Here is a 23,677-nt window from a genome sequence, read left to right as displayed (position 1 = left end):
AGCCCCACCTCCACTCCCACGCCCCCAACAAATGAAGCCACCAAGGTGCCTTGTTCACACGAGGGCAGTACTGACTCGGTACCGCCCGCCCCCAAAAGAAACTCTGCCTTTAAAGGGATGAAGGTAAGACTCGACCTAGAGGCGGCATCTGGAGCATGGGTGTGAGTGAGGACGGGCCCGGCCCCCAGTCGTCCTAAAGGGTAGCTTCTCCTCTGCTTGGAAAGGAAGTTGGCCCTGAGAGGTTGAGCAGAGCCCCGCTCGCCCAGCAGTGAGCTGGGGCCCCCCGACCAGCCGCAGTCCAGCAGGGCGCGGGGAGCCATTTGCAGAGCCCGGGCTCTGCCTGCAGAGCGAGGCCCGCGTACTGGACCGCAGGCTGCCGGGCGCAGGCTGTCCCGAAGCAGTGGCCTGGAGGAGGGTCCTGCAGGCCTGACCCGAAAGGCCCCTGGAACCCGTTTCTAATGGTTTTCTCCCGGCTGAGTTAGGCTGTCCGGTGTCGCGACAGCCGGGACCCAACGGGGCCCCTCATGTCCTCCGCCTTCTGACCGAGACCCCTCCACCTCCCGTCCTCTAATTTTCTTTCCTTTCCTCCCTCATTCTCACCTCTTCTGTCCTCATACAACCCTCTCCTTTCCCCTAAATCGGAGGACTGGACTGAAGGATGCTGTCAGGACACAGCCCTGGTTCAGCCAGACGGCCATCCATCCAGGCAGCGGGTGTCACTTGTCCCCAGCTGAGCCAGCTGCCGAGGTGTTTGCCAGAGAGCGTCTAAAGCAGAGGGACCTCGAATATTCCCTGAGCTCGTGGGGGAAGTGAGGGAGCTAATTTCAGCAGGCCCCAAAACACTGACAGGTGCCCCCAAAAGCGCTCACTGTCTAACGCTGCTTCCTGAGAGCCGGCTGCTCTCGCTGGTTTGTTTCCTTGAGTCTGTCTCTCTCTCTTTTTCTTCTCCATCCTTCAGGCTCACCGTGTCCGTACATGTGTGTGTGTGTCTCTCTCTGTGTCCCTGTCTCTGTCTCTGTCTCTGTCTCTTTTTCTTCTCCATCCTTCAGGCTCACCGTGCCCGTCCACGTGTGTGTGTCTCTCTCTCTCTGTGTCCCTGTCTCTGTCTCTGTCTCTCTCTTTTTCTTCTCCATCCTTCAGGCTCACTGTGTCCGTCCACGTGTGTGTGTGTCTCTCTCTGTGTCCCTGTCTCTGTCTCTGTCTCTCTCTTTTTCTTCTCCATCCTTCAGGCTCACTGTGTCCGTCCACGTGTGTGTGTGTCTCTCTCTGTGTCCCTGTCTCTGTCTCTGTCTCTCTCTCTTTTTCTTCTCCGTCCTTCAGGCTCACTGTGTCCATCCACGTGTGTGTGTATCTCTCTGTATCCCTATCTCTGTCTCTGTCCCTGTCTCTCTCTCTCTCTTTTTCTTCTCCATCCTTCAGGCTCACCGTGTCCGTCCACGTGTGTGTGTCTCTCTCTGTGTCCCTGTCTCTGTCTCTGTCTCTCCCCTCTGCCCCCACATATGGGATTTTGTGAGTGCTCCTGGCAAGCGGATTTTGTTCATTTATTTTTCATGAGTTCCGTTGTTGGTTATCTGTCTGAATGACTGTCCCTCCCAAGGAAGATAAGACAGCCCTGGCGATTTTGTAATCAGTCCCGTGTAGCGTGAGCTCTGGCAGGTAACAGCCCCTGAGGAGCCATCGGGCTGCAGGTGAGCAGTGAGCAGCCCCTGAGGCCTCAGCCACTCCGCAGCATGACTGACAGCACAGGCCGGTCACCACAGCTCAGCACCCACAACGCCTGCTCTGCCCCTCTCCTCCAGTCCCCTTGGGGCCAAAGACCCCTCAAGGGGTGCTCAGAAGGGCATTTCAACTGAGTGCCTATGACCACAAAGGTTCTCCTTTCTGGCTAGAATCTCCTTCCCCTTCTGGGTGGAATTTTCCTTTGGAGAAACAGATGTAAGCCCCTGGTGGGGGGGGGCTGCCTTTCCACCCTCCGCCCTCGCATCTTTGGGGTGACCTTCACTTGCGCCCCGCCCTTTTCTGTCCTTGCCTCCACCTTCCTCACAACCCCCACCTTCCCCTTCCCAGCTCTTCTCTTCCTCAAACCCAATTCCGTTCCTCCATTCGTGCCGGACCGAAAAGAAAACTGGGCTTAAGAATTGCTTTTGACCATCGGTATTTCCTTCATTTGCCCTCAAATCTGTGGCACCGACCCTCCGCTGTGTGTCTCCCAGTTGACACGTGCTTACTTGGACCTTGCGTCTCCCTCCCAAGAAAGCACTTCATTCAACCTTAGAGAGCTAGCAGTTTACAACAGATTTTACTTTGACCCTAAAATTCCTTCCCTGCAGCCACCCCTGGCGGCTCTGACCGTCAGCACCTCCCAACCCCTCCACGTCCGCGGGGCCACACCTCAGTTCCCGGGATGTGCGTTTCTCCTGGTTGGAAGAGGGGCTAGAAGGATAATGAGAACCCCCACCCCTGAACGTATGCCGCCTGGCTCCTGGCCACAAAAGCAGCGCCAGATGTCTCTAGAAGCCCTTGACTCCCGTATCCCCAGCTCTCTCTGTGTGTACCAGCCTCATATTTATCCTCCCACCCTAGGCTAACTGGGGTCTCGCCAACAAAGCCCCAACCCCCCAGACTCCCCCTACGACACCATGACATGCTCACAGCTGAACTACCGTCTTGTCTTGCAGATCAAATCGAGATGAGATTAGAGACAGTTGGAGTAGAGAAGCAGAGCTGGTGGCGGGGGATGGCAGGCGGAGGGGGGATGGCAGGCAGAGGGGGGATGGCAGGTGGAGGGGGGATGGCAGGCGGAGGGGGGATGGCAGCTGGACCCAGATCTTCAGGTGGTTTGGGATGGAATTGATACCAGATCCACTCCCTGAGTTCTGGACAAGGGTTTTTTGTTTTCTGTCTCTTCAAGCAAGGCTTCTGTAGGAGGGTAGCCAGTAAAAGGTCCACACATTCCCGTGCTGTTGCTTTTGACTCGGTTCAGAGAGATGTGGAATTTCAGTGACCGATACATAACCGTTGTCTCAGCGGCAGCCACTGGGATTGGGCCCTTGTCCGAGGGCCTGTTTGGACTCAGCCTTCCCTGCAGGGAAGCAGGTCATCTGCACCTTTCCAAGCCAGCCTGGCCAGGAGACTCAGCCACGGCACACAGCTGCTCTTAAGTGCCCTCGAACCGCCGATCACGGAGAACATCCTAGAAGGTAGTCAGGATATCGAAATCTACCGCCTGGCCCTACCTCCCTGCTAACCCTCGCCTCCCAGCTATGCAAGAAGGGGGTCCGGGAAAGAGGAGAAGAAGGGAAAGGAAGCCGTCCCTTTTCTATGTGGTCAAGAGCGATTTCCAACAACCTCTCCGTTCTCCAGAGAGACAATGGGATGTAAACTGGGAAACGCCCACCGATTCTGGCGTCCGTCCATCCTGGAGAACCCTCTTTGCAGGCTCTGGTGCCCTTCAGTCCCCTCGGCTCCCACGGGTGGTCTAGAGAGAGCACCCCAGTGAAAAGGAACAGTGAGGACATTCCAGAAACAAAGGCTTCATCCACTTGAGGTGGTGTTTCTCGTCTGGTCCTGAACTTGGGTCGGAAGGGCAGTTTTCCAGAGCCACCCCAGGTCTTTGTCGGTTGAACCATACAAGGTGACCCACATACATGTGCCCAGGTGAGGGCAGGGTCTGTCCCTGCTGCTGGCCCGGGGCCTCTCTGACAGTGTCCCACCTCTGCCCCACATGGGGAGGAACAATCTCATTTCATTCCTACCAACTGCAAGAGCAAATTAAGTTAATTGCCCTGATACCCTAACCCCTTGAAAATGACCAGATCATTAGAAAACAAAGATCAGAATGGGCGGTTGAGAAATGGGCTGCATGCTCCCCGCTCGTGGACACGAGCTGGCGGCAGGCAGGGTGCAGGGCAGGTGATCCCCACTCCCCCGCACTGAAAAGGTAACTCGGGGTCACTGGGAGCAAGCCTGGGGAAGCATCCGAGGGGGGCAGCTCAAGCACTCGGGGCTCCCCATTAATCCTACACTTAGCTCAGAAGGTAGAAGTGACGCTCGGTGGTCCCTCAGGACGTTCTGGGGGATCACAGCGATCGGCAGACACACTCGCCCGTCTTCTGGCCGCCCGGGCATCTGGGGGTGACCTCGGGCAGCAGTGCGTCAGCCAGTGGTTCTCTGTGGGCAGGGCTGTGCGACGGGCCCCTTCCTGCACTCTCCTGTAGGAATCACCACTCCGGGTTGCCTTCCGGCTTTGTTACGATGCATAGTTACTTTCCAGCCCGTGGACCTTGTAAGCACAGGTCCTCACATGAGGACAGGCGCACATGAGTGGCTGACAGGTGACCCTGCCCCGCAAGTCAGAAGCAGCCTCTGAAGAGGAAGACTCAAGGCCCAAGAAAAAAACGAGCCCGTGAGTCTCCACATTCTCCCCAAGTGAGGCTCGTTGGACGCTGGGTTGGACGCCCATCCTTCCTCTCTCCACGGCCCTTCTCGTCTCCTGTCATAGGGATGGATCCTGAGGGTTACTGGGGAGTTCCCTGGCGGCCCAGTGGTTAGGACTCGGTGCTTTCACTGCCGAGGGCCCGGGTTCGATCCCTGGTCCGGGAACTAAGATCCCACAAGCTGCACAGCGTGGCCAAAAACAAAAGCGTTGCTGAATTAATACATAGTGTTAAAATGATACGATGTGCCCGAGGTGATTAGAACAGACCCAAAGGTAAATCTTGGAGTAAAATGTGACTTACAGAAATGAGTCTGAAACGGGAGCATAAAAGGCTCAAAACAAGAAAACGACAGGTAAGACATTTAAAAAGCCCAAATGAAGGATTCTGAAGGTTTAAGCAGTAAAATAAGTAGTTTTAATTTTTTCACGGTTGGGGGTTAATTCGGTCGGGCCAGGTGACCCAGGCGGGTCCTCTAAAGCACCCCCATTCTGGTCCCATTCGGGAAGGGGTTGACCCAGAAGACCTTCAGTCATCTGCCCAGGGCTCTTGGAAGTAATGGGCACCTTCGGTGGTTTTCAGGGTGCATCCAAGGCTAGAGCCTGCTGGGCGCTCGGCCTAGAGCCCAGCACTGCCTGTGGACTCACCTCTGTGCGGACCTCACACCCCTCCCCCACTGAAGCCCGGGAGGCATGGGGCTCCTCACAGGTTAACACTGGGGCGCAAGCCCCTGACCAGCCTGGAACTTCCTCCATGCGTGCGTGTGCGTGCGTGTGCGTGTCTGTCTCCATGTTCTCTCAGCCTGCTGGCCAGATCCTAGACACCCCACCCTGTCCAGGCACGTGGGTGGACCTGGCAGCTGCAGCCCGTCGTGAAGCAGAGACAGATCTAGACTGTTCCATAAACAACCAGAGAGGCGTCCTGTCCCTTCTCGTCCTTTCCCTCACCCCGTGTCTCCCCCAGTCCCCGAAAAGGACACGTCCCAACTTGCAATGGGAACGAAAGGAATTTTCTGAGAAATCTGTTACCAGAGAAGTACTTTTCAGTCTGCAAGCGTCTGGTTGTGCACATTTCCGTCCTTGAAAAACCCCATTACATGTTCTCCTTGTTTATACCTTGAAAACAGAAACACAGGAGCAACTCTCTGAAAGTGGAGGGTGAGAGTGAAGTCGTGACCTTCTAGAAGCAGTTGGCAGCTCAGGCGGCGGGGACCAGTCCCGGCTGTGCTCTGTGTGCGGGGCTGCAGGGCAGGGCACCTTCCCGGATGCAGCTCGGGGCTGCTGTGGGATGCGCCCCTGAGGCCAGGCCCCTCGGCCCCTGCCCCCTAATGGGCCCAGAGTCAGACCCCTGAGAACAGCTTCTCGGGGTGTTAACTATAATGTCCTAAATTGTGTGCAGGGCTTTCAAATTTAATAAACAGATCCACACGCGTTTATCTCAGGCCGGTGTCCAGGGTCCACACCCGGAGATCAGGAGCCAGCAGGCCCTTCTCCCTGAGCCTCAGCTTGAGGGCTAGCCCCACCATAGAGGGGGTAACTGAACCTCAGTCTTCCCCTGGACCTGGGGGGCCACTGCCCCTGGTCTCCTTTGCTCAAATACACGTGGGCAAAGCGCAGCCTTGGGCACAGGCAAGGTCTCTCGCCTTCAGCGGGCAGTGCTGGGTAAGCGTGTGCAGTGTCAGCCCCTGGAGGCTACCTTAGGACACACAGCTGATTCAAAACAAACAAAACCTCCATCCTCAAAATCTGGAACACCTCCGTGATAACAGGTGTGAATTGGTAGTTAATCTGTAGCCAGAGATGGTTCCGGGCAGGAGAACACCCAGAGTCCTCGCTGGGTGGGAGTCCACTCTGGCAGCGCCCGGACCCTGCCAGGCCTGTGCTGTGTACCCTCCACTTGGCGCTGTTGCCCTCTCCTGCCACTGCGTTGCTCCTGTGTTACCAAGACCTAGAATGCCGGGCGTCTTTTTCGGAGACTCATTACAGCTCATCTCTGTCTGCCTTTCTTTAAAGCCAGCTGAACATACCCAATGCTCTCCCTTTATGGTAAGACCAAGCCTCCAGACCACGCTCTCAGCTTCTGTGACCCCCTCTAACATACCCACTTCCCCCACCCGACCCCCAGCATCTCGGAAGCCAGCCCCCGATGCATGTTGCCCGTGTCTGCCGTGCGCCTTGCCTGCCAAGTGCTGTTGGTGTGACATTTCCATCCTAGAGCTTTCCTGTGGGTGGCGGTTCACCATGACCTTGACTGTCTAATGAGCCACTGGGAGAGAATCGGACCCGAGGGACATTTCCTGTTAAACGTCCTGAGGACTCCGCTGGCTGACGTCCCCACCCTGAATCTGTCGTGGGGTTTGCACGGGGCACCCACGAGCGCCATGGCAAGGCCTCTGGGAAAGAGGAAGGAGAGGTGACATAGCCAGAGACGGGGAGGTCCTCCTAGTCACCAGGCTGTCCTCCAGCTCTGAGTCAAGGCCCCAGTAAGCGGTGAAGCTGGGTTCATTACCCAGAGAGTGGTTGGATTTCCTATCACCCCAACAGTTACCTGTGAGGGGCATGAAAACTAGGCCACGCCCGCTTCACTGCAGCAGACCGTCTGGTGGGAGCCGCTTCTGCTCTAGGAATCTTTGGCTAAAGTGATAGAGAGGCCGACCGGTGTGACCTTGAAGTCTCCTTGGAACAGCTGTCTCCAAGAGGCTGCTGTCACAGACTTCAAACGTGGGCCAAGTGTGGGTTTTTAGGAGGGCCGGTGAGTGGGTTGATTCCCCGAGTCCCAGAGGTCAGCAGACAGAGGCAAGATCGGTGGGGGATGTTTCCTGATGAAGCCCACGACCATAGCTGGAAGGGAGGAGCCTGGACGTGCTGCCCGTGTGTCACCGGTCAGTGGAGCGTAAGGCACCTGCGGCGTCTGGAGGGCTCTGAACGCAGGACGAGCTCAGACTGGAGGCTTGCGTTTTGCTTTTTAACGAGTCAGATGCAGATGGCTCTGCGGCGCCAACCTCCCAGACTCGGTGCCCAGCTGAGCTCTGTGTAAGCTGGCGCGCTCTTCTTCTGTCTCCCTTCCCGAGCACAGTGGGGCTGACAGCCGAGTTCCAAGGCCCTGAGCCTCCTCTGGGGAAGCACCACCTCCTTTGAAGGAGAGAAAGTAGAATTTCACGTAGGTACACGGGTGACAGAAATGCAGAGATGAAGGGCATCAAAGACTTCAAAATGCAGACAGGTAGGGCCCGGGGGCCAGACGGCCTGCTGCCGGGGCCCCCCCCAGCCCCTGCGGCCCCCAGCCACCAGCCCGCCCCGGGGGAGCAGCTCTGGCTCAGAAGAAGGATAGACGCAGCCCGCCCCGGGAGGAGCAGGGTGTGCTGGCGCATGTAAAACCCGGCCCCCTCAGGGGGCTCCTGCTCTGATCGGGGTGAGGGGAGCGGCCCCTGGAGCCCCGGTCACAGAGTCAGAACCAGGAGCCGCGAGGGCTCGGGCGCTGGTGGGATTTTCGTGGGCGTGGCCAGGACAGATCTGACCTGGAGACGGTCAGAAATGAAGCCAGAGGAGCGGGAGTTGAGAATCGGGGCCCACATGGGGCCCAGCAACTACCCGGACGGAGGTGCCTCCGAGCAGGGGGCCTGCAGCAGGAGCCGTAACAGGAAGCCCGAAGGTCCGTTCTCTCCCGGTGCCCACGGGGCTGGGGGCTGCACTGGCTCTGGGGAACCGGCCAGCTCCCGGGCACCACCCAGCTCTCTGGCCGGTGTGGGCAGGAGGGGGGTCGGGGGTCATTTTGTGCTGACTGTTCCCAGATCTGGAGAAGAGGGTGACGGGGCTGCGTGTCCGGCCCCCGACCCCCAGCCAGGCATGTGCCGGCCCCAGGCTCCCCCAGGCCCAGCAGCCCCGGGCCCGCTCCAGGACACCCCTGGGGAGCCCACCCGCCCCGAGCAGGACCCCTCGGTCCTCTCACGGCAGGGAGACCCGTCCAGGGCTCACGCTCCACTGCCTGGGCCTCCACCCCTCCCAGGCCTGTGCAGCCGGCGGGCCCAGGGCAGAAGGGAGCAGAGGGGCGGCAGGGGCTGCGGCCCGGGCCCATCCACAGCCGTGGGGGGAGGTGGCACACCGAGTGCTGAGGCTGGGCGGCCCCCGCCCCCCAGGACCTCCAGAGCGCCGGTGCCGCTCGGGACGCCGGACCCTCGGCTGAGCCAAGCAGGAGGGCAGCAGGGGCACCAGGGCGGCTCTTGGCCTAGATTTCAGAGCAGATGGAATTTCTAGGGAATCACCTGCCGCCCCCCCCCCGGGGTGGGCTTAAGACCACGGATGCTGGGGCAGAGGCTTGGGGCCTGGGCACGGCCGGGCGCCGCAGAGGCCTGGGGCTGGGCCTACCCGTGGGCGCCGGGAGAGTCGAGTGCAGCCGGCCCCCGCCGCCCGCCTGCGTGTTAACTGCTGTGTTAACGGCCCCAGAACGCGGAGGAGAACTCCCGCATCTCCATCACCTTCTTCCGCCTCTTCCGGGTCATGCGTCTGGTCAAGCTGCTGAGCCGTGGGGAGGGCATCCGGACGCTGCTGTGGACGTTCATCAAGTCCTTCCAGGTACCCCCCAGCCCCCCTCCCAGGCCCCACCTGGGACGATGCTCCCAGCTGAGGGGAGGCCGCAAGCATGCTGCTTTCTTCTCTCTTTTGTGGATTTGCCCCGAGAATTGACTGCACAAAGGGATTTTGGGGGTGCAAGAGGTTTGAAAGCCATGGGCAGAGGTGGCCCGATGACCCCTCCCAATTCGGGTGTTGTCAGCCCGGGGCTGGCACCCTCGTCCCGGCAGTGGTTCAGCAGGGTCTGCTGTCCGCACCTGCTTAGGGGCTTAGCTGGACTCCCCGGGACCCTGGTGTGCCCCGTGTGGACCCAGGGCTGCCCACCGCGGGGCCAGTTCTCTGCCCCGAGCACTCGTTTCCTTCTGTGAAAGCAGAATGACGGTGGCCCCGGCCTCAGCCCTGGGTGACTGTACCGGGCCCACGTGCTCACCCACCCCCAACATTTCCTGGGCGCCACTGAAGGTGGAGCCCGAGCGCCCACCAGGCCGGACGGCCCGTGGTCCCGCGGTGCCACCTAGTGGTGTGCGGGCTCCATCCACCCCGTGAGCCGCGAGGCCCCCTCCCGGGGAGGTGGCGAGCACACCGAGCACACCGAGTGAGTAAATCGCAGAGGCCGGCCGCGGGCCAGGCCCTGCCCAAGCATCTTGCGAGCCTTAAATCAGCCAGGCCCCAAAACGCCGAGGTCGTTGCTTTTCTTCCCATTTTTCAGATGAGGACCCTGAGGCTCAGAGAGGTTAAGCCCAGCCCAGCTCCCACAGCTACAGTGGCGCAAACGGGCTTGAGCCCAGGGTCTCGCTTTTGTCTAGTGCCCCTTCGTCCTGCCTTTCCTACACCTTACGGCTGTGAGGTGGGGAGGGGCTGCTGGGTGTCCCCCACGGCCCTCCGGCTGCATGAGGACAGGTGGGTGGCGGGAGGGTGTTTTGCTCTTTCTAGATTGTTTGTGCCGAGGGAGCGCCATGCCAAGCCCCGAGCTCAGAGCCCACCTTTCTGGGCGGACCTCCCCAGGTCTCAGGTGCTTGACACCCAGGTGAGGGGAGGAGTCGGCACCAGGCTCAGGCTCCTCGCATTTAGTGCCCAGAACGTGTGCGGGGCTCCTGGAAGTGCCCCCCCCCAAGCCAGGCAGCAGCTGGCGACTGAGGAGACGCCGCCTGGGGAGGGGCCCAGCCGCCGGCGCCCCGCCGACCTCACGGCGTCTGTGCCCCCGCCAGGCCCTGCCCTACGTCGCCCTCCTGATCGTGATGCTGTTCTTTATCTACGCCGTCATCGGGATGCAGGTACGCCCGGCCCCCAGCCCGCATCCCCTGACACCCGCCCCTCCTTCTGAGGCTGGAAAGGTCACCGGAATTGGACCTCTCCCCCCAGCCCCGCGGTGTCCTGGGGGTGCACGGCTCTCAGACCCTCTCTCCCCGTTGCCCCTGGCCCAGGTTCCACTCTCTCTAGGGAAAAACTCCCTCGAGTTATGTAAAGGGCCTGTTTGTGAGTTATTCCTCAATAAAGTATTTTTTAAAGAGGAAAGAAAAATTGTCTCAAGAATCTGCAGCCAGAAAAAAAGGAAAAAGAAAGAGGAAGAGGCAGCGAGCCTGTCCCGCACAGACGCAGGGGCGGGGCACAGACGCAGGGGCGGGGCCTCAGCCTCCACCAGACGCAGGGGCGGGGCCTCGGCCTCCACCGCCTCTCAGCCCCCCTCCCGCTGGGCCCAGGGCCCCTCCCGAGGGCCGAGGGCACTTTTCTTCGATGCTTGTCCCGAGTGGGGTCCTGGGATCAGGGGCTGGACAGGGCAGCAGGTACCTGCCCCCGCGAGGCCTTCCAGGTCACAGAGGGGACTCTGTTCAGCTTATGGGCCAGCCCATCCAGGGTGAACTGTGACCCCTGAAGAGACCGTTGAACGATGGGTGGGAACCAGGACCCCTCTGTCCACAGCTCACGGACCCCGTCCTCTCCCCCTGCCAGGTGTTCGGGAAAATCGCCCTGAATGACACGACAGAGATCAACAGGAACAACAACTTCCAGACCTTCCCCCAGGCCGTGCTGCTGCTTTTCAGGTGAGCGTGCACACAGGTGCGGACAGGTGCACACGGGACGCCTGCCCGGCGCGGCCCTGGCCCGGGCGCACCACGAGAGCTGGGGCTGGGGGACCGGGAAGACTTCCTCTCACTGTCGTTCATAACCACTGGACACGGCCCCTGCCGCTGACCCTGGAAGCCAGTAGGGGATCAGAATCGAACTCCAAGAGCACCCTGGTTCAAAGCTGAGCCAGGCCTGCAGCACACTCGCTGTGACCTTGAGTGACCTTGAGCGAGACAGCAGATGCCTCCGAGCCTCAGTTTCCTCCTCAGACAAGCCCAGCTGCCAGAGTTGGTGTCACTGTCTGTTTCAGTGGTTCCGTCCACAGCACTTAGTTCCCGCCTTGGCTGAGCCGGCACCAGCCTTCACCCTCTGGGGAGGCCGCGGCCACAGGTACAGCTGGGGAAGGAGTGTGTCCCGCCCGACCCCGAGGGAAGGAGTCCGTGCGGCAGCCCCGTGTCCTTCCTCCTCTGGATCCCAGTGACCCCCTGGGCTGGCCCTCCCCTGGCTCTTCTCACCATCCAGTTCGTCACAGCCTGGGCTCTGGGACCCCCACCTGGTCCAGGGCTGGTGGTGATGAGAACTGTTTACTCAGTCCCTGGACCAGATGATGCCTAGATTCCATTCCAGCGCCTGTACTCTCCATGCTAAGGTGCTGGGAGAGGCACTGAGCCCTTACCGGCCCCTGGGGTTCTTTCCGAAGATCCAGGAACCCTCCCCATCAGATAACCCCACCTTCACTATGCTCTGTGGAATCCTTTCCCCACACCCAAGCCCACAAATCATTATTGCTCAAAATGTGTTCAGTCAGAATGGCAGTCCCCTTACGTATCAGTCCGACATCACCCTCCCTCAGGTGGTAGCCGTGAGAACACGGGGCCATCATAAACCACAGCCTCACAGCAACGTTTACGCCTGAGCCGCATTTAAATATGGGATTTGGACACACGTGAGCCAGGGCCCATGGGTCTCCCCTCTCCTTTCCTAAAGTCCTTGACGACAGGAGATAGTTTGTGAAAGAATAAGGAAGGATAAAAGCCAAGAAAGAGTGCCATTTTGAGCCAGCAATGCTGAGGAAGTCTTCAGCGGAGGCAAGCAGATGGGATTCAATGGACAAAGGACCAGGTTCGGAGGAAAACACATCCCAAAGCAGGTGAGCCTGTGAAGGAGCAAGAGCGGCCAGGGCCTCCCCAAGCTCAGGGTCCACAGGGGCCAGGCACCAGGACAGCTGGTGACCCACGTTTGGAGAGCGTTTGCTGATGCCCACAAGCTGAAAACAGAGCCCTGCCACCACAGCCTGGGCTTTGGGGTCTAAGAAGTAGAGCAGGGCCCCAAGGGAACCCACCCTTTAAGAGAAGCTACCTGTCCACCCCACCTGGCAGCACGTCTTGTCTTGTCTTCCATGGTCCCCAGAGATGCTCCTGCAACGAGAACTTGATCCACAGAGTTGTGTACTGGACTCTCGATCACAAAGAGCAGTAACAGTCACCCCAAAGTACTGGGGGAAAACCAATGTCAAAAAAGAAGTCACCACGCTCACCTAACAGATGAATGAACACATCAGGAGGAAAAGAATAGGGAGATGAAAAATATTTGAAAATAAGCATCATTTGTGTCTTTAGAGAGATTATAGAACCTGGCACATCTGTCAAATTAGAAAGGAGTGGGGGGAGGAGGAGAAGTCATTATTAATCAGAAAAAATTAACGAGAGAATTAATTAAATTTAATTAAAGAGAGAACTCAGAAAATATACAATTGTTAAAATATTTATTTATTTATTTTTGGCTGCACTGGGTCTTCACTGCTGCATGCGGGCTTTCTCCAGCTTTGACGAGTGGGGGCTACTCTTCGTTGTGGTGCACGGGCATAAAAAGTTAGGAATTAACCATAAAACCAGTAGTCCCTCCAAAACCTGTTCACTTAAATGTTTAGAGCCACTCTCCTAACTGACTCACAGCTGAGGCTACAAACTACTCAGAAATGAGAATGTGAGCACACTATATCTTCCTTTTTTTTTTTTTTTTTTTAATGAGACCGCCTCGCCTGGGCCTGAGATTGTTTGGTTTATTTACTTATTTTTTTAAGATTTATTTTTTATTTTTTTATTTATTTATTTTTGGCTGCTTTGAGTCTTAGTTGTGGCACGCGGGGTCTTTCGTTGTGGCACACAGGCTTCTCTCTAGTTGTGGCTTGCAGGTGTCTCTTCTCTAGTTGTGGCACGCAGGCTCCAGGGCGCGTTGGCTCTGTAGTTTGTGGCACACAGGCTCTAGTTGAGGTGCACGAGCTCAGTAGTTGTGGCGCACGGGCTTAGTTGCCCTGCGGCATGTGGGATCTTAGTTCCCTGACCAGGGATCAACCCCACATCCCCTGCATTGCAAGGAGGATTTTTTACCACTGGACCACCAGGGAAGTCCCACGCTATATCTTAAATTTATGAGATGCACCAGTAATCCAAAGGACAATTCAGAGCCAAAATTAACTTTTTTTTAAAATTTACAGCAAATGAACGAATAAATGGAAAAAGAATAGGAAAATAACCCCAAAGTGTGAAGGAATGCATTTATTAAAATAAAAGCAGAAATTAATAAAATATAAAACAAAAACATTCATCAATAAACCCTAAAACTGATTCTTTGAAAAGACCAATAAATAGACAAACTTTCATCAAATTCAATTTTTTTAAAAAGACACAACAGCAGGAATAAGAAAAGCAACATAATTATAGATGTGGAGTGATTTTTAGAATGATGAGAATATTATGAACAAATGAATGCCAATATATTTGAGTATCTAGATGAACTAGATGCTTTTATATAGGAAAAGAGAAATCACAAAAATTGTCTTGAGAAGAATATTTTTTTAATTAACCACAACAGAAATTGAAAAGGTGGTCAAAATTTTAGTCCTCTAGAAGGCTAGATCCAATATATTTATGTTTGCTATTTGCCAAAATATCAAAGAATAAATCATTCCTATGTTACATAAACTTTCCAGGAGTAAAAATGGGTAGGAAACCTCTTTCTGTAAGACTAACATACGGCTGATACCAATAAGAAAGGGAAGAAAGTAAGAAATAGAGATATAAAAATATGTAGACATGACTATCTTTGGTTACAAACAACAGGCTAATCCAACTAGAAAACCCAAGCAAAGCAACTCAAAAGCCTTTATAACAATTAAAAGGACCAGGAAGGTGACAATTAACAAAGGAAAACAATCACTTTCATGTACTGATAATGTACTAGTCTGAGCAGCCTACTGTAACACCATAAATGGAGTGGCTCAAACAGCAGACATTTCTTTCTCACATTTCTGGAGGCTGGAAGTCCAAAATCAAGGTTTCATGATTCTGTTCCTGGTGGGAGCCTCTTCCTGGCCTACAGACGGCGGCCTTATCACCGTGTCCCCGCTTCGTGGAGAGAGAGGAGAGCACCAGTCTCCCTTCCTGTTTTTATAAAGATGCTAATCTCATCATGAGGCCCCAGCCCCATGACCTGATCTAAACTTAAGTGCCTGCCAATGCTGTCATATTGAGGTTTGGGGCCACAACATACAAATTCTGAGGGGACTCATACATTCAGTCCGTAACAGGTAATAGCTGATCCATAAATATAATAAATGAGCTCATAAGCTATCACTTTTTCAACATGATACTGCAAGTTTTATCCAATGCAATAAGACGAGAAAAATAAACCAAAGGGTAAGAATTGGAGAAGAAGGAAAAATTAAATGCCAGAAAAATTGATTGCCAAACTCAACAACAAGAAAATAAACAATCCAATTTAAAAATGGGCAAAGGACTTGACATTCCTCAAAAAAAGATAAGTGAATGGCCAATGAACATAGGAAAAAATGTTCAAAATCACCAATCATCAGGGAAATACAAACCAAAACCACAATGGGATAGCACCCCACATCCATCAGGATGGCTGCTATCAGAAGAACAAGTGCTGATGAGAATGTGGAGAAATTGGAAGCTTTGTGCATTACGTGTAAGAACGTAAAATGATAACAGCCACTGTTGAAAACTGTACGACGGTTCCTCAAAATATTAACAATAGATTAAAAATACCATATGATCCAGCAATTCCAGGTGTGTGTATATACCTAAAAGAATTGAAAGCAGGGTCTCAAAGAAATATTTGTACACTTCTGTTCATGGCAGCATTATTCACAATAGCTAGAGCATGGAATCAACTGTAGGTCCGTCAAAAGAATGGAAAAGGAAAACGTGGTTATACCACAGTGGAACATTATTCAGCCTTAAAAAGGAAGGAAATTCCAACACCTGCTTCAACATGGATGAAACTTGAGGCCATTATGCTCAGTGAAAGAAGTCATAAAAGGACAAGTTTTCTGTATGATTCCACTCACATGATGTACTTAGTCAAAATCATAGACACAAAGTATAATGGTGGGTGCCAGGCGTAGGGGGGAAGGGAGGAGAGTTACTGTTTAAGAGGCATAGATTTTCAGTTTTACGAGATGAAAAGAGTTCTGGAGATGGATGGTGGTGATGGTAGGACAGCACCGTGGGTGTGTTTATTGCCACCGAACTGTACACTAAAAATGGTTAAGACGGTCAATTTTATGTTGTGTGTATTTTACCACAATTTTAAAAAGAAAATATGTAAATAAAACATCTTTTAAAAAGCCGATTGCTATGTGACTATACAAGAGAAACCACAGAATAATAAGAGAGTTAAGCAGATCTTCTATATATAAAGTCAATAGTATTCTCTCCACATCTGTTGCAAACAGAAAATATAACTTTTTAAAGGTACCATTTATAATAGCAACATTTTATTTGTTTATTTTAAGTAAACTACCTAGAAAAAAGTCTAACGAAAGATGTATATAGGGAAATTATAAACTTTTATTAAAAGACATTTTAGAAGCCCTAAATAAATGGAGAGATGGATCGGGTTCATGGTTAGGAGACTTAATAGCAAAAAGATGTCAAATTCCTCTAGTTCATCTATATGTTGATGCAATTCCAGTAAGAGTCTCAGTGGGATTACTCATAGAACTTAACAAGCTGATTCTAATGTGTCTGTGGAATCGGAAAGGAAAAGGAAAGGGAAAAGCCAAGACGGCTTTGCAGGGCAGCAGGCTGGAAGCACTGGCTCTCTGTGTGAGATCAAGACTTGCTGCAAACCTGGAGTGATGAAGACGGCGTGGTGCACTGAAGTCAAGACAGACGAATAAGCCTACAGAACAGAACGGAGAGGCTGGCACAAGACTCACACACGCACGGAAACGTGATTTATGTCAAGAGCTATTTCACGCATGTAGGTAAAGGTGAACTGTTCAATAAATTGTATTAAGAAACTTGGTTATCTAGACAGAAAAAGATAACAGCATATTTCTACCTCGTATGGAGCCCCCATATAAATTCCATATTAATGGGTTATTACGGCAGAAGGACAATTATGATTTGACCACATTAAAACGTAAAACTTGGATCCATCACAATGCACCTTCAGTAAAGCTGGAAGCGAGCCACAGACTGGAAGACACTGCTTGCAGTGTGTATAACTGACGGAGGATTAACATAAAGAAAGCTTAAAGACCCTACAAATGAGCGGGAAGACAAATAGCCCATGAGACAGACGGGCAAAAACATGAACCTGAGATTCAGCAGATGAAATAGAATTTCTCAGCCTATTCATCACTTTAAAACCAAATTAAAACAACAGTGAGTTATCACTTTACACCCATCATATGAGCAACCTTTTTCATTTATTTATTTATTTTTGGCTGCGGCGGGTCTTCGTTGCTGTGCGCGGGCTTTCTCTAGTTGCAGCGAGCGGGGGCTACTCTTCGTTGCGGTGCGCGGGCTCCTCATTGCGGTGGCTTCTCTTGTTGCAGAGCACGGGCTCTAGGCGCGCGGGCTTCAATAGTTGTGGCACGCGGACTCAGTAGTTGTGGCTCGTGGGCTCTAGAGCGCAGGCTCAGTGGTTGTGGCGCATGGGCTTAGTTGCTCCGCGGCATATTCCCGGATCAGAGCTCTAACCCATGTCCCCTGCATTGGTAGGCGGATTCTTAACCACTGCGCCACCAGGGAAGTCCGAGCAACATTTTTTAAAATTCACTAATACCAAGAGTTGACTAGTCTAAATTCAGAATAGAAAAGTGGTTGGGGGGGTGGGGCATGGGATGGGGAGGGACTGGTAAAACGGCACAAACTGTCAGCCATAAGGTGGATGAGGTCTGAGGTCTAACCTATAACATGGTGACCATAGTCGATGACACTGATCGTATCACTGAAGCTTGCTAAGACAGTAGAATTTAAATGTTGTCGCCAAAGAAAAGAAAAGAGAAAATTTTAAAAATCTGTGAGGGGATGGATGTGTTAATCAGGTGGGAAGAATCCTTTCACAATGTGCACGTCGATCAAATCATCATGATCTACACTCTAGCTTGCAGTGTTATTTGTCGATTCTGCCTCAATAAAGCTGAGGAAAGAGCTGCCGAGTCTGTAGGGCAGTGACGCCAGGAGCGCCAATTGGGGAACAAGCAGCGCTCAGTACGGTGAGGACACACCTGCCGTCCACCGGCAACTCCACCCCGAAGCAGGCGTCTGACGGCCCTGTGTGGTGACTGCAGGCTCCTTCGTGACAGCAAGACAGCAAAGAAAGGAAAAGCCTTAACAGGGCGGTGGGGCTTTTTAATGGTATACTCATAGAGGATCTGCCGCAAAGGATGAATGAACCAGAGCTAAAATGCATCCAAACGGCTAAATCTCAAAACTTCACATGGATTGCAAAAGGAGGGACTTTGCAGAAAAGGTACAGCTTGTTACCTTTCACAGAAAATTTTCGGACATTCAGAACAATGCTGTGTGTTTCCCCATGTAGTGGATGTGTCAGCACTGACTCAGTTCAGCGGTTCCCCGCCAGGGAGGAGAGGGAGGGGCCTTGTGAGCCGCTCTGGGGCGTGGTCTCTCACCAGGTGCGCCACCGGGGAGGCGTGGCAGGACATCATGCTGGCCTGCATGCCGGGCAAGAAGTGCGCCCCCGAGTCGGAGCCGGGCAGCAGCGCCGAGGGGGAGGCGCCCTGCGGCAGCAGCTTCGCTGTCTTCTACTTCATCAGCTTCTACATGCTCTGCGCCTTTCTGGTGAGCCGGGCGGGACCCGCGGCCTTGGGTGACCAACGCGCAGTCCCGGGCCAGCCGCGCCCTGCGTCTCTGCAGCTCACGCTCGGGGAGTGCCCCATCGGGGAGGCCGGCCTAGAGGGCTGTGTCCCTGGGACGGCCCAGCCGCACTGGAGGGAGGGGGCGGAGCTGGCCCAGAGTGAGCTCAGCCAGCATCCTTCTCGTCCGTTCTCAGCCCTTGTGGTGGTGGCGTCGTCCCCGAGGACAGGAGGCCCCTTAAACATTTCTGGCACTTTGACAAGGAGCAAGGGGAGGGTGGTGGACAGTCACCCCCCGTCCCTGGCAGCCCCGCCTGCCAGCTGGGTGTGAGGGAAGCTGCCAGCCCACAGGGGGGGTTCACCTGCCCAAACACAAGGGGAGCTGGGTCAGGTCCTCATCCAAGAGAGCCACGTTCCGGGGGCCGGTGTTTTCAGTGGTGCCACTTGGGCGTCTTCAGAAACACTGGCTTCTGCCGCGCGTGGCCTGCTAACCACGTGTGCTGGAAGGGCCTCCGAGGGCATCTCCCCGCGCTCTCCGTTCTCCACAGATCATCAACCTCTTCGTAGCTGTCATCATGGACAACTTCGACTACCTGACAAGGGACTGGTCCATTCTGGGTCCCCACCACCTGGACGAATTCAAGAGAATCTGGGCAGAGTATGATCCTGAAGCCAAGTAAGTCCCCAGGGGGAGCCCGATCCCCAATGATCCTGAAGCCAAGTAAGTCCCCAGGGGGAGCCCGATCCCCAAAGCCACAAGGGGATTGCGTGACCGCACCTGTGGAAGCGGGTCAAGACGGGTTAGCACGGGGTGGATCCACAGCAAACACTAACCTGCACAGGCCACAAGGGTCGAGGGTCAGGGCCAGCGACAGGAGGGCTTTGGCTGAGTCAAGAACACGCCTGCTGTTTTCAGCTGTACAGGAGAGGAGGGCCTAGTGTTGGAGTAACCAGTAGGGACTCGAGTCAGGATGTCCGGGGCCAGGCAGATCCTGCCTGCCTTTCTGCCGTAGGTCCATCAATCCAGCCACCACGTTTGGTTGACACTCTAGAAATACCGTTTGGTCAGACGGTTGGTTCACTGAAGCAGGAGTAATATTGAGAATTTCGTTGCCTACTAAAATCCCTTCCACCGTGAATATAGCACTGATGGAAAATTGCTCCTTAAAATCCTAAACACGTGTATATACTGGTTTTGGAGTTTTGCCGTGCAGTTCTGCAGCTCAGCACCAGTTTCATCACTCGGGTCCAGCCGTGGAGAGTTCCTTCTGCAGGGGGATCCCCCGCCCTGGGTGCATGAGTCCTGGGCTACTGGCCGAGACCGCCGCACTGACCTTCCCCCCGTTCCTGCCTCTTCTAGGGGTCGCATCAAACACCTGGATGTGGTGACCCTGCTCCGGAGGATTCAGCCCCCCCTGGGCTTTGGGAAGCTGTGCCCTCACCGCGTGGCTTGCAAAGTAAGAGATGAGCTGGGCTCGTAGGAGACACGACATGGGAGGGAAGATGCCTCTTGTGACCTTGGTCAGGACGTCAATCCTCTACGGGGATGAGGACAGTATTTTATGAGCCTAAAGAAAGGAGCCAGAGCCAGAATAGGCGTTAGGGGTCCTTCCCACAGTGCGTTCTCAGACTCTGAAGGAAACACGGCGTGACACACGCACACACATTTCGAGGCCCCCCCCCCACTTCGGCATCCTCCTGCCTCGGGGGTTCTGCGGGAGGGTCCTTCAGGAGCCGGCTGCTGTGATGACCAGCTCTGCTCCCCCACCAGCGCCTGGTCTCCATGAACATGCCCCTGAACAGCGACGGGACGGTCATGTTCAACGCCACCCTGTTTGCCCTGGTCCGGACGGCCCTGAGGATCAAAACGGAAGGTAAGGTCATCCGGGGGCCCCGGGAGAGCCACCGGGAGACCTAGTGGACCAGCCGGAGCCCAGCTCGGCTTCTGCGGGGTGTCAGAGCCTCAGCCCGGCAGTAACTGTCACCTCTGGGGCATTAGCGGTGCCAGGTCTGCTCGTGTGCCCTTTGCTCCTTGAATGGCCTCCTTGCCTGTAGTTTTTAGAGCTCATCCTGGGTGACACCTCAGGGTCCTTGGGTGTAGTTCAGAGAGCGGGAGATGAGTGTTACCTGAAGCGGGGCTGAGCCCCATCACAGTGGGATTTCACTGGCTGCAAGTGGGTCTCAAACGTTCAAGTCTCCTTGCAAGTTAAACTCCTGTGTCGGTCGGGAAGGGGTCAGAGCGGACGTGGTGACTGGGGCTGAGGTCGGCCCTCGCCCGCCTGCATGCAGGTGCTCAGCCAGCCGGCAGGTGGGGGTCAGAGCCCCCGTGCTCCTCATACGGGGCTCCCTCGGTGGGGGCCGTGCTCCCCCGTGTTGCCTGGCGGGAGAGACCGTCTTCCACGTTGTACGACAGGGACCCGTGGCCAGCAGCTTGGCTTCGATGACCCGCTATCCTCACAGCTGCAACGGCTGCAGGTGCACCTGACGAGATGCAGCTGCTTCCCCAAAGCTCCCAGCCTCCTCCTGCTATTCGCGGAGTTGGAGCTTGTTTGAGACGCTGAGTCCCAGCCCCAGCCCCGAACTCGGAACGTGCATCCTGCACCAGCCGCAGGGGATTCACGTGAGCAAAGTCTGAAACCCACCGGCACAGTAATTAGAGAAAACTCAGGTGGGACCGGCAGTGTCGCCTCCCCCTTCTGGCGTTTGGATCTCAGAGCCTCAGGAGGCTGGAGCCCTGGGCGGGGCAACAGGGGACTGGACCCTGATATCGTGTGACGGTCAGCGAGTCTCTCTCTGCCTCAGTTTCTTCGTTTGTAAAATGAGAAAGGTGGGGGGACGTGTGGCATTCAGTTCAGGGGACAAGCCAGGAGGTGCCTTCTCTCAGCTAAATCCTTTCAGAAAATAACAGAAACATCGTAGATGTAGGAAAACAACAGGGCCAGCAAGGTGCCTGTCAAAATAATGAGCTAATCTTAAAAAAAATTGTAAAAGTTCAAGTTCTGCTGCTGAACTAAAAAGAAACTAAGGCTGAAGAATACGCTCTCGGTAGCCAAGGCCGTAACTCAACCTGAAACGGGGGTAAACAGGCCTATTTCTGCCGACAAAAGATGGAACACACATTTTGTGTAGGCGTGTGTGTGACCAGGGGGAAGCCTGGAGGGAAGTTCGCTAACACGTTAGCCTCGATTGTTGTGAGCGGTGGGATCAGACGCTTCTCTTCGCTTCCTTTACCTTCTTCCTTTACTTTTCCAAACTTTCCACAATGACTGTGGTTACGGTTCCTTCCAGGAGGGAAGGTTTTCTTTTTCAAGGAGGGAAGCTAGAAAGACTCCTGGAAGGAACGTGTTGTGGTCCTTAAGTTTTGATGTAAAGTGAGGAGATGAATCTTCATCCCGTGGAGGAACGAGAAGCGCTGACGTTGGAGCCAGGACTCGGCACCGTCAAGATGCTCGTCAGAGCAAACCAAGTCCCAGACAAAGACTCTTCAACCTTAGAGCCGGACACGCACAGCCCATCCTGAGGAAACACTCTCCTGAGACCAGGGGAGAAGCCAGCCACGCGGGGACCAGTCAAGCCAAGAATTAAAGGAAACTTCAAACACAGACACTTGTCCGCTGAGCAGCAACCGCCCCTGTAGCTCAGAATTCTGCATTGTTCACGTTAAGTCCTGCTAGATGGGTAGATCTCATGTTCCGTGTTCTTACCACCATAAAATACAATTTAAAACTGAAAAAAGGGCAACTTCCCTGACGGTCCAGTGGTTAAGACTCCGCACTTCCACTGCAGGGGGCACAGGCTCGATCCCTGGTCGGGGAACTAAGATCCCGCATGCCGCACGGCACGGCCAAAGAAAAGAAGAAACGAAAAAAAGGAATAGTTCCCAAAGGGCCCACAACATCAACTCGAGGCAAACCTTCATCAGAGACAAGCACCCTCCCCGCCTGCAACCAACGTGTTAAACTCTTAAGTCCGGGAGACAAAGGTGAGTTCTTAGAAGCAACTACAAAGAAACTGGAGAAAGCATCTAAATTCGGGAGACTAAGTGCCACGTGGTCCTCACCCTGCAGACTGTGAGCTGGGGTATTTGGAGAGAAATTAGCACCTGCTCAAGAGAACCAGCGATGTCCCAGGCCCCATCAACCCAGGATACGGAAGGAAGATGTCCTGAAACACTTAGATGGCATGAAGCAAGGGTTATGAAGTTAGAGGCTACATAGCTCACGGTGAGAATGAATTAAGGCTTGGAGAAAAGTGAGAGACCCTTTTGGAAGATGTGTCATTGCGCAGGTCTGTCGTAACAAATGATCACAAACTGGGGGCTTCAAACAACAGAAATTCATTCTCAGTCAGGCCAGAAGTCCGAAGGCGAGGTGCCAGCGGTCAGCGGGGTGGGCTCCTCTGGAGGCGCGGAGGGGTCCGTCCCGGCCTGTCCTGGTGGCTGGCAGTGTGGGCAGTGCTGGGCCCCCCAGGCACGTAGCTGGGTTTCTCCGCTCCCTGACTCCGTCTCCGCCCGCCCCCCGCTGTCTTCTCTGAGCGTCTCTCTGCATCCCCTCCTCCTATGAGGACACCAGTCACATCGGATGGATGTCGTCCCCTCCCCCAATGAGCACGCCCTCATCTCAGCTAATACACCTGCGAAGATTTCTACGTACAGGCCGCCTAAGGTTCCAGGTGGGTGTGAACATGGGGGCACCGTTGAGCCCGCCGCGGAAGACGAGTGTATCTGAGCATCGTGTCCATCAGGGCTCCCGCTACACGTGTGGGGACCCGCCGGCCACCTCCCCGGCACCGGCCTCTAAGCCCGCTGTGCTCGCCCGCTGCCGTGTCACCACCCACACAGCACCTCCCACTCTGAAGGTCTGGAGTCCAGCCATGGGGCCTCCAGGCCAGAACCAGACTGTTGACCCGGACGTGTCCTCTTCCCGGGGCTCGGGGAAGAGTCCACCTGCGACTTGCTCAGGCTGTCAGCAGAACTCGCTCGCTGCAGGTGCAGGACCAGCTCTCGGCTGTGCCCCGACGCCCCCCGAGCCCCGCACGCAGCCCTGCACCTGCCCTGCTCCCAGCCACGGAGGACCCTCTTGTCTTGGGCCCCCGTCCTGAATTACTTTTGTTTGTTTTTCGCTTTGTCTGATTTTTTATTGAGTCATAACTAACAGGTAACATTACATCCCTTTCAGATGAGCAACACAGTGACCCCGTATTTGTATTTATTGCGAAATGCTCACCACAAGTCTGGTTAACATCTGTCACCTCACAGTTACAATTTTTTTCTTGTGATGAGAACTTTTAAGATCTACTCTCTTAGCAACTTGCACACGTACAGTACAATATTGTTAACTGTAGTCCCCATGCTGTCATGCTGTACTTTACATCCTCAGGACATGTTTATTTTATAACTGGGGGTTTGCCCCTAAGGACCCTCTCCTTGTGAAGAGCTAATCCACTGCTGGGATTAGCTCAGGCCCCACTGGACA

General features: G+C 54.6%; 1 protein-coding gene across 1 annotated transcript in view; it reads left to right on the top strand.

The window, feature by feature from the left end:
- CACNA1C (calcium voltage-gated channel subunit alpha1 C) overlaps window positions 1–23,677 on the top strand; it is a 422,079-nt gene that overhangs the window by 377,180 nt on the left and 21,222 nt on the right. The window contains exons 32-39 of the mRNA XM_089920067.1: window positions 6,449–6,481; window positions 8,879–9,007; window positions 10,213–10,278; window positions 10,955–11,046; window positions 18,024–18,189; window positions 18,752–18,879; window positions 19,564–19,660; window positions 19,975–20,077. Coding sequence (XP_089776193.1) covers window positions 6,449–6,481; window positions 8,879–9,007; window positions 10,213–10,278; window positions 10,955–11,046; window positions 18,024–18,189; window positions 18,752–18,879; window positions 19,564–19,660; window positions 19,975–20,077 — 814 coding nt within the window. The remainder of the gene's footprint in view (window positions 1–6,448; window positions 6,482–8,878; window positions 9,008–10,212; window positions 10,279–10,954; window positions 11,047–18,023; window positions 18,190–18,751; window positions 18,880–19,563; window positions 19,661–19,974; window positions 20,078–23,677) is intronic.

The sequence above is a fragment of the Delphinapterus leucas genome, chromosome 11, assembly GCF_059928025.1.
Source record: "Delphinapterus leucas isolate spDelLeu-1000000601 "Yukka" chromosome 11, BTC_Dleu_Yukka2, whole genome shotgun sequence".
Lineage (NCBI taxonomy): Eukaryota > Metazoa > Chordata > Mammalia > Artiodactyla > Monodontidae > Delphinapterus > Delphinapterus leucas.
Note: the sequence above shows the minus strand (reverse complement) of the source record. Positions and strands in the feature narration are given on the sequence as shown.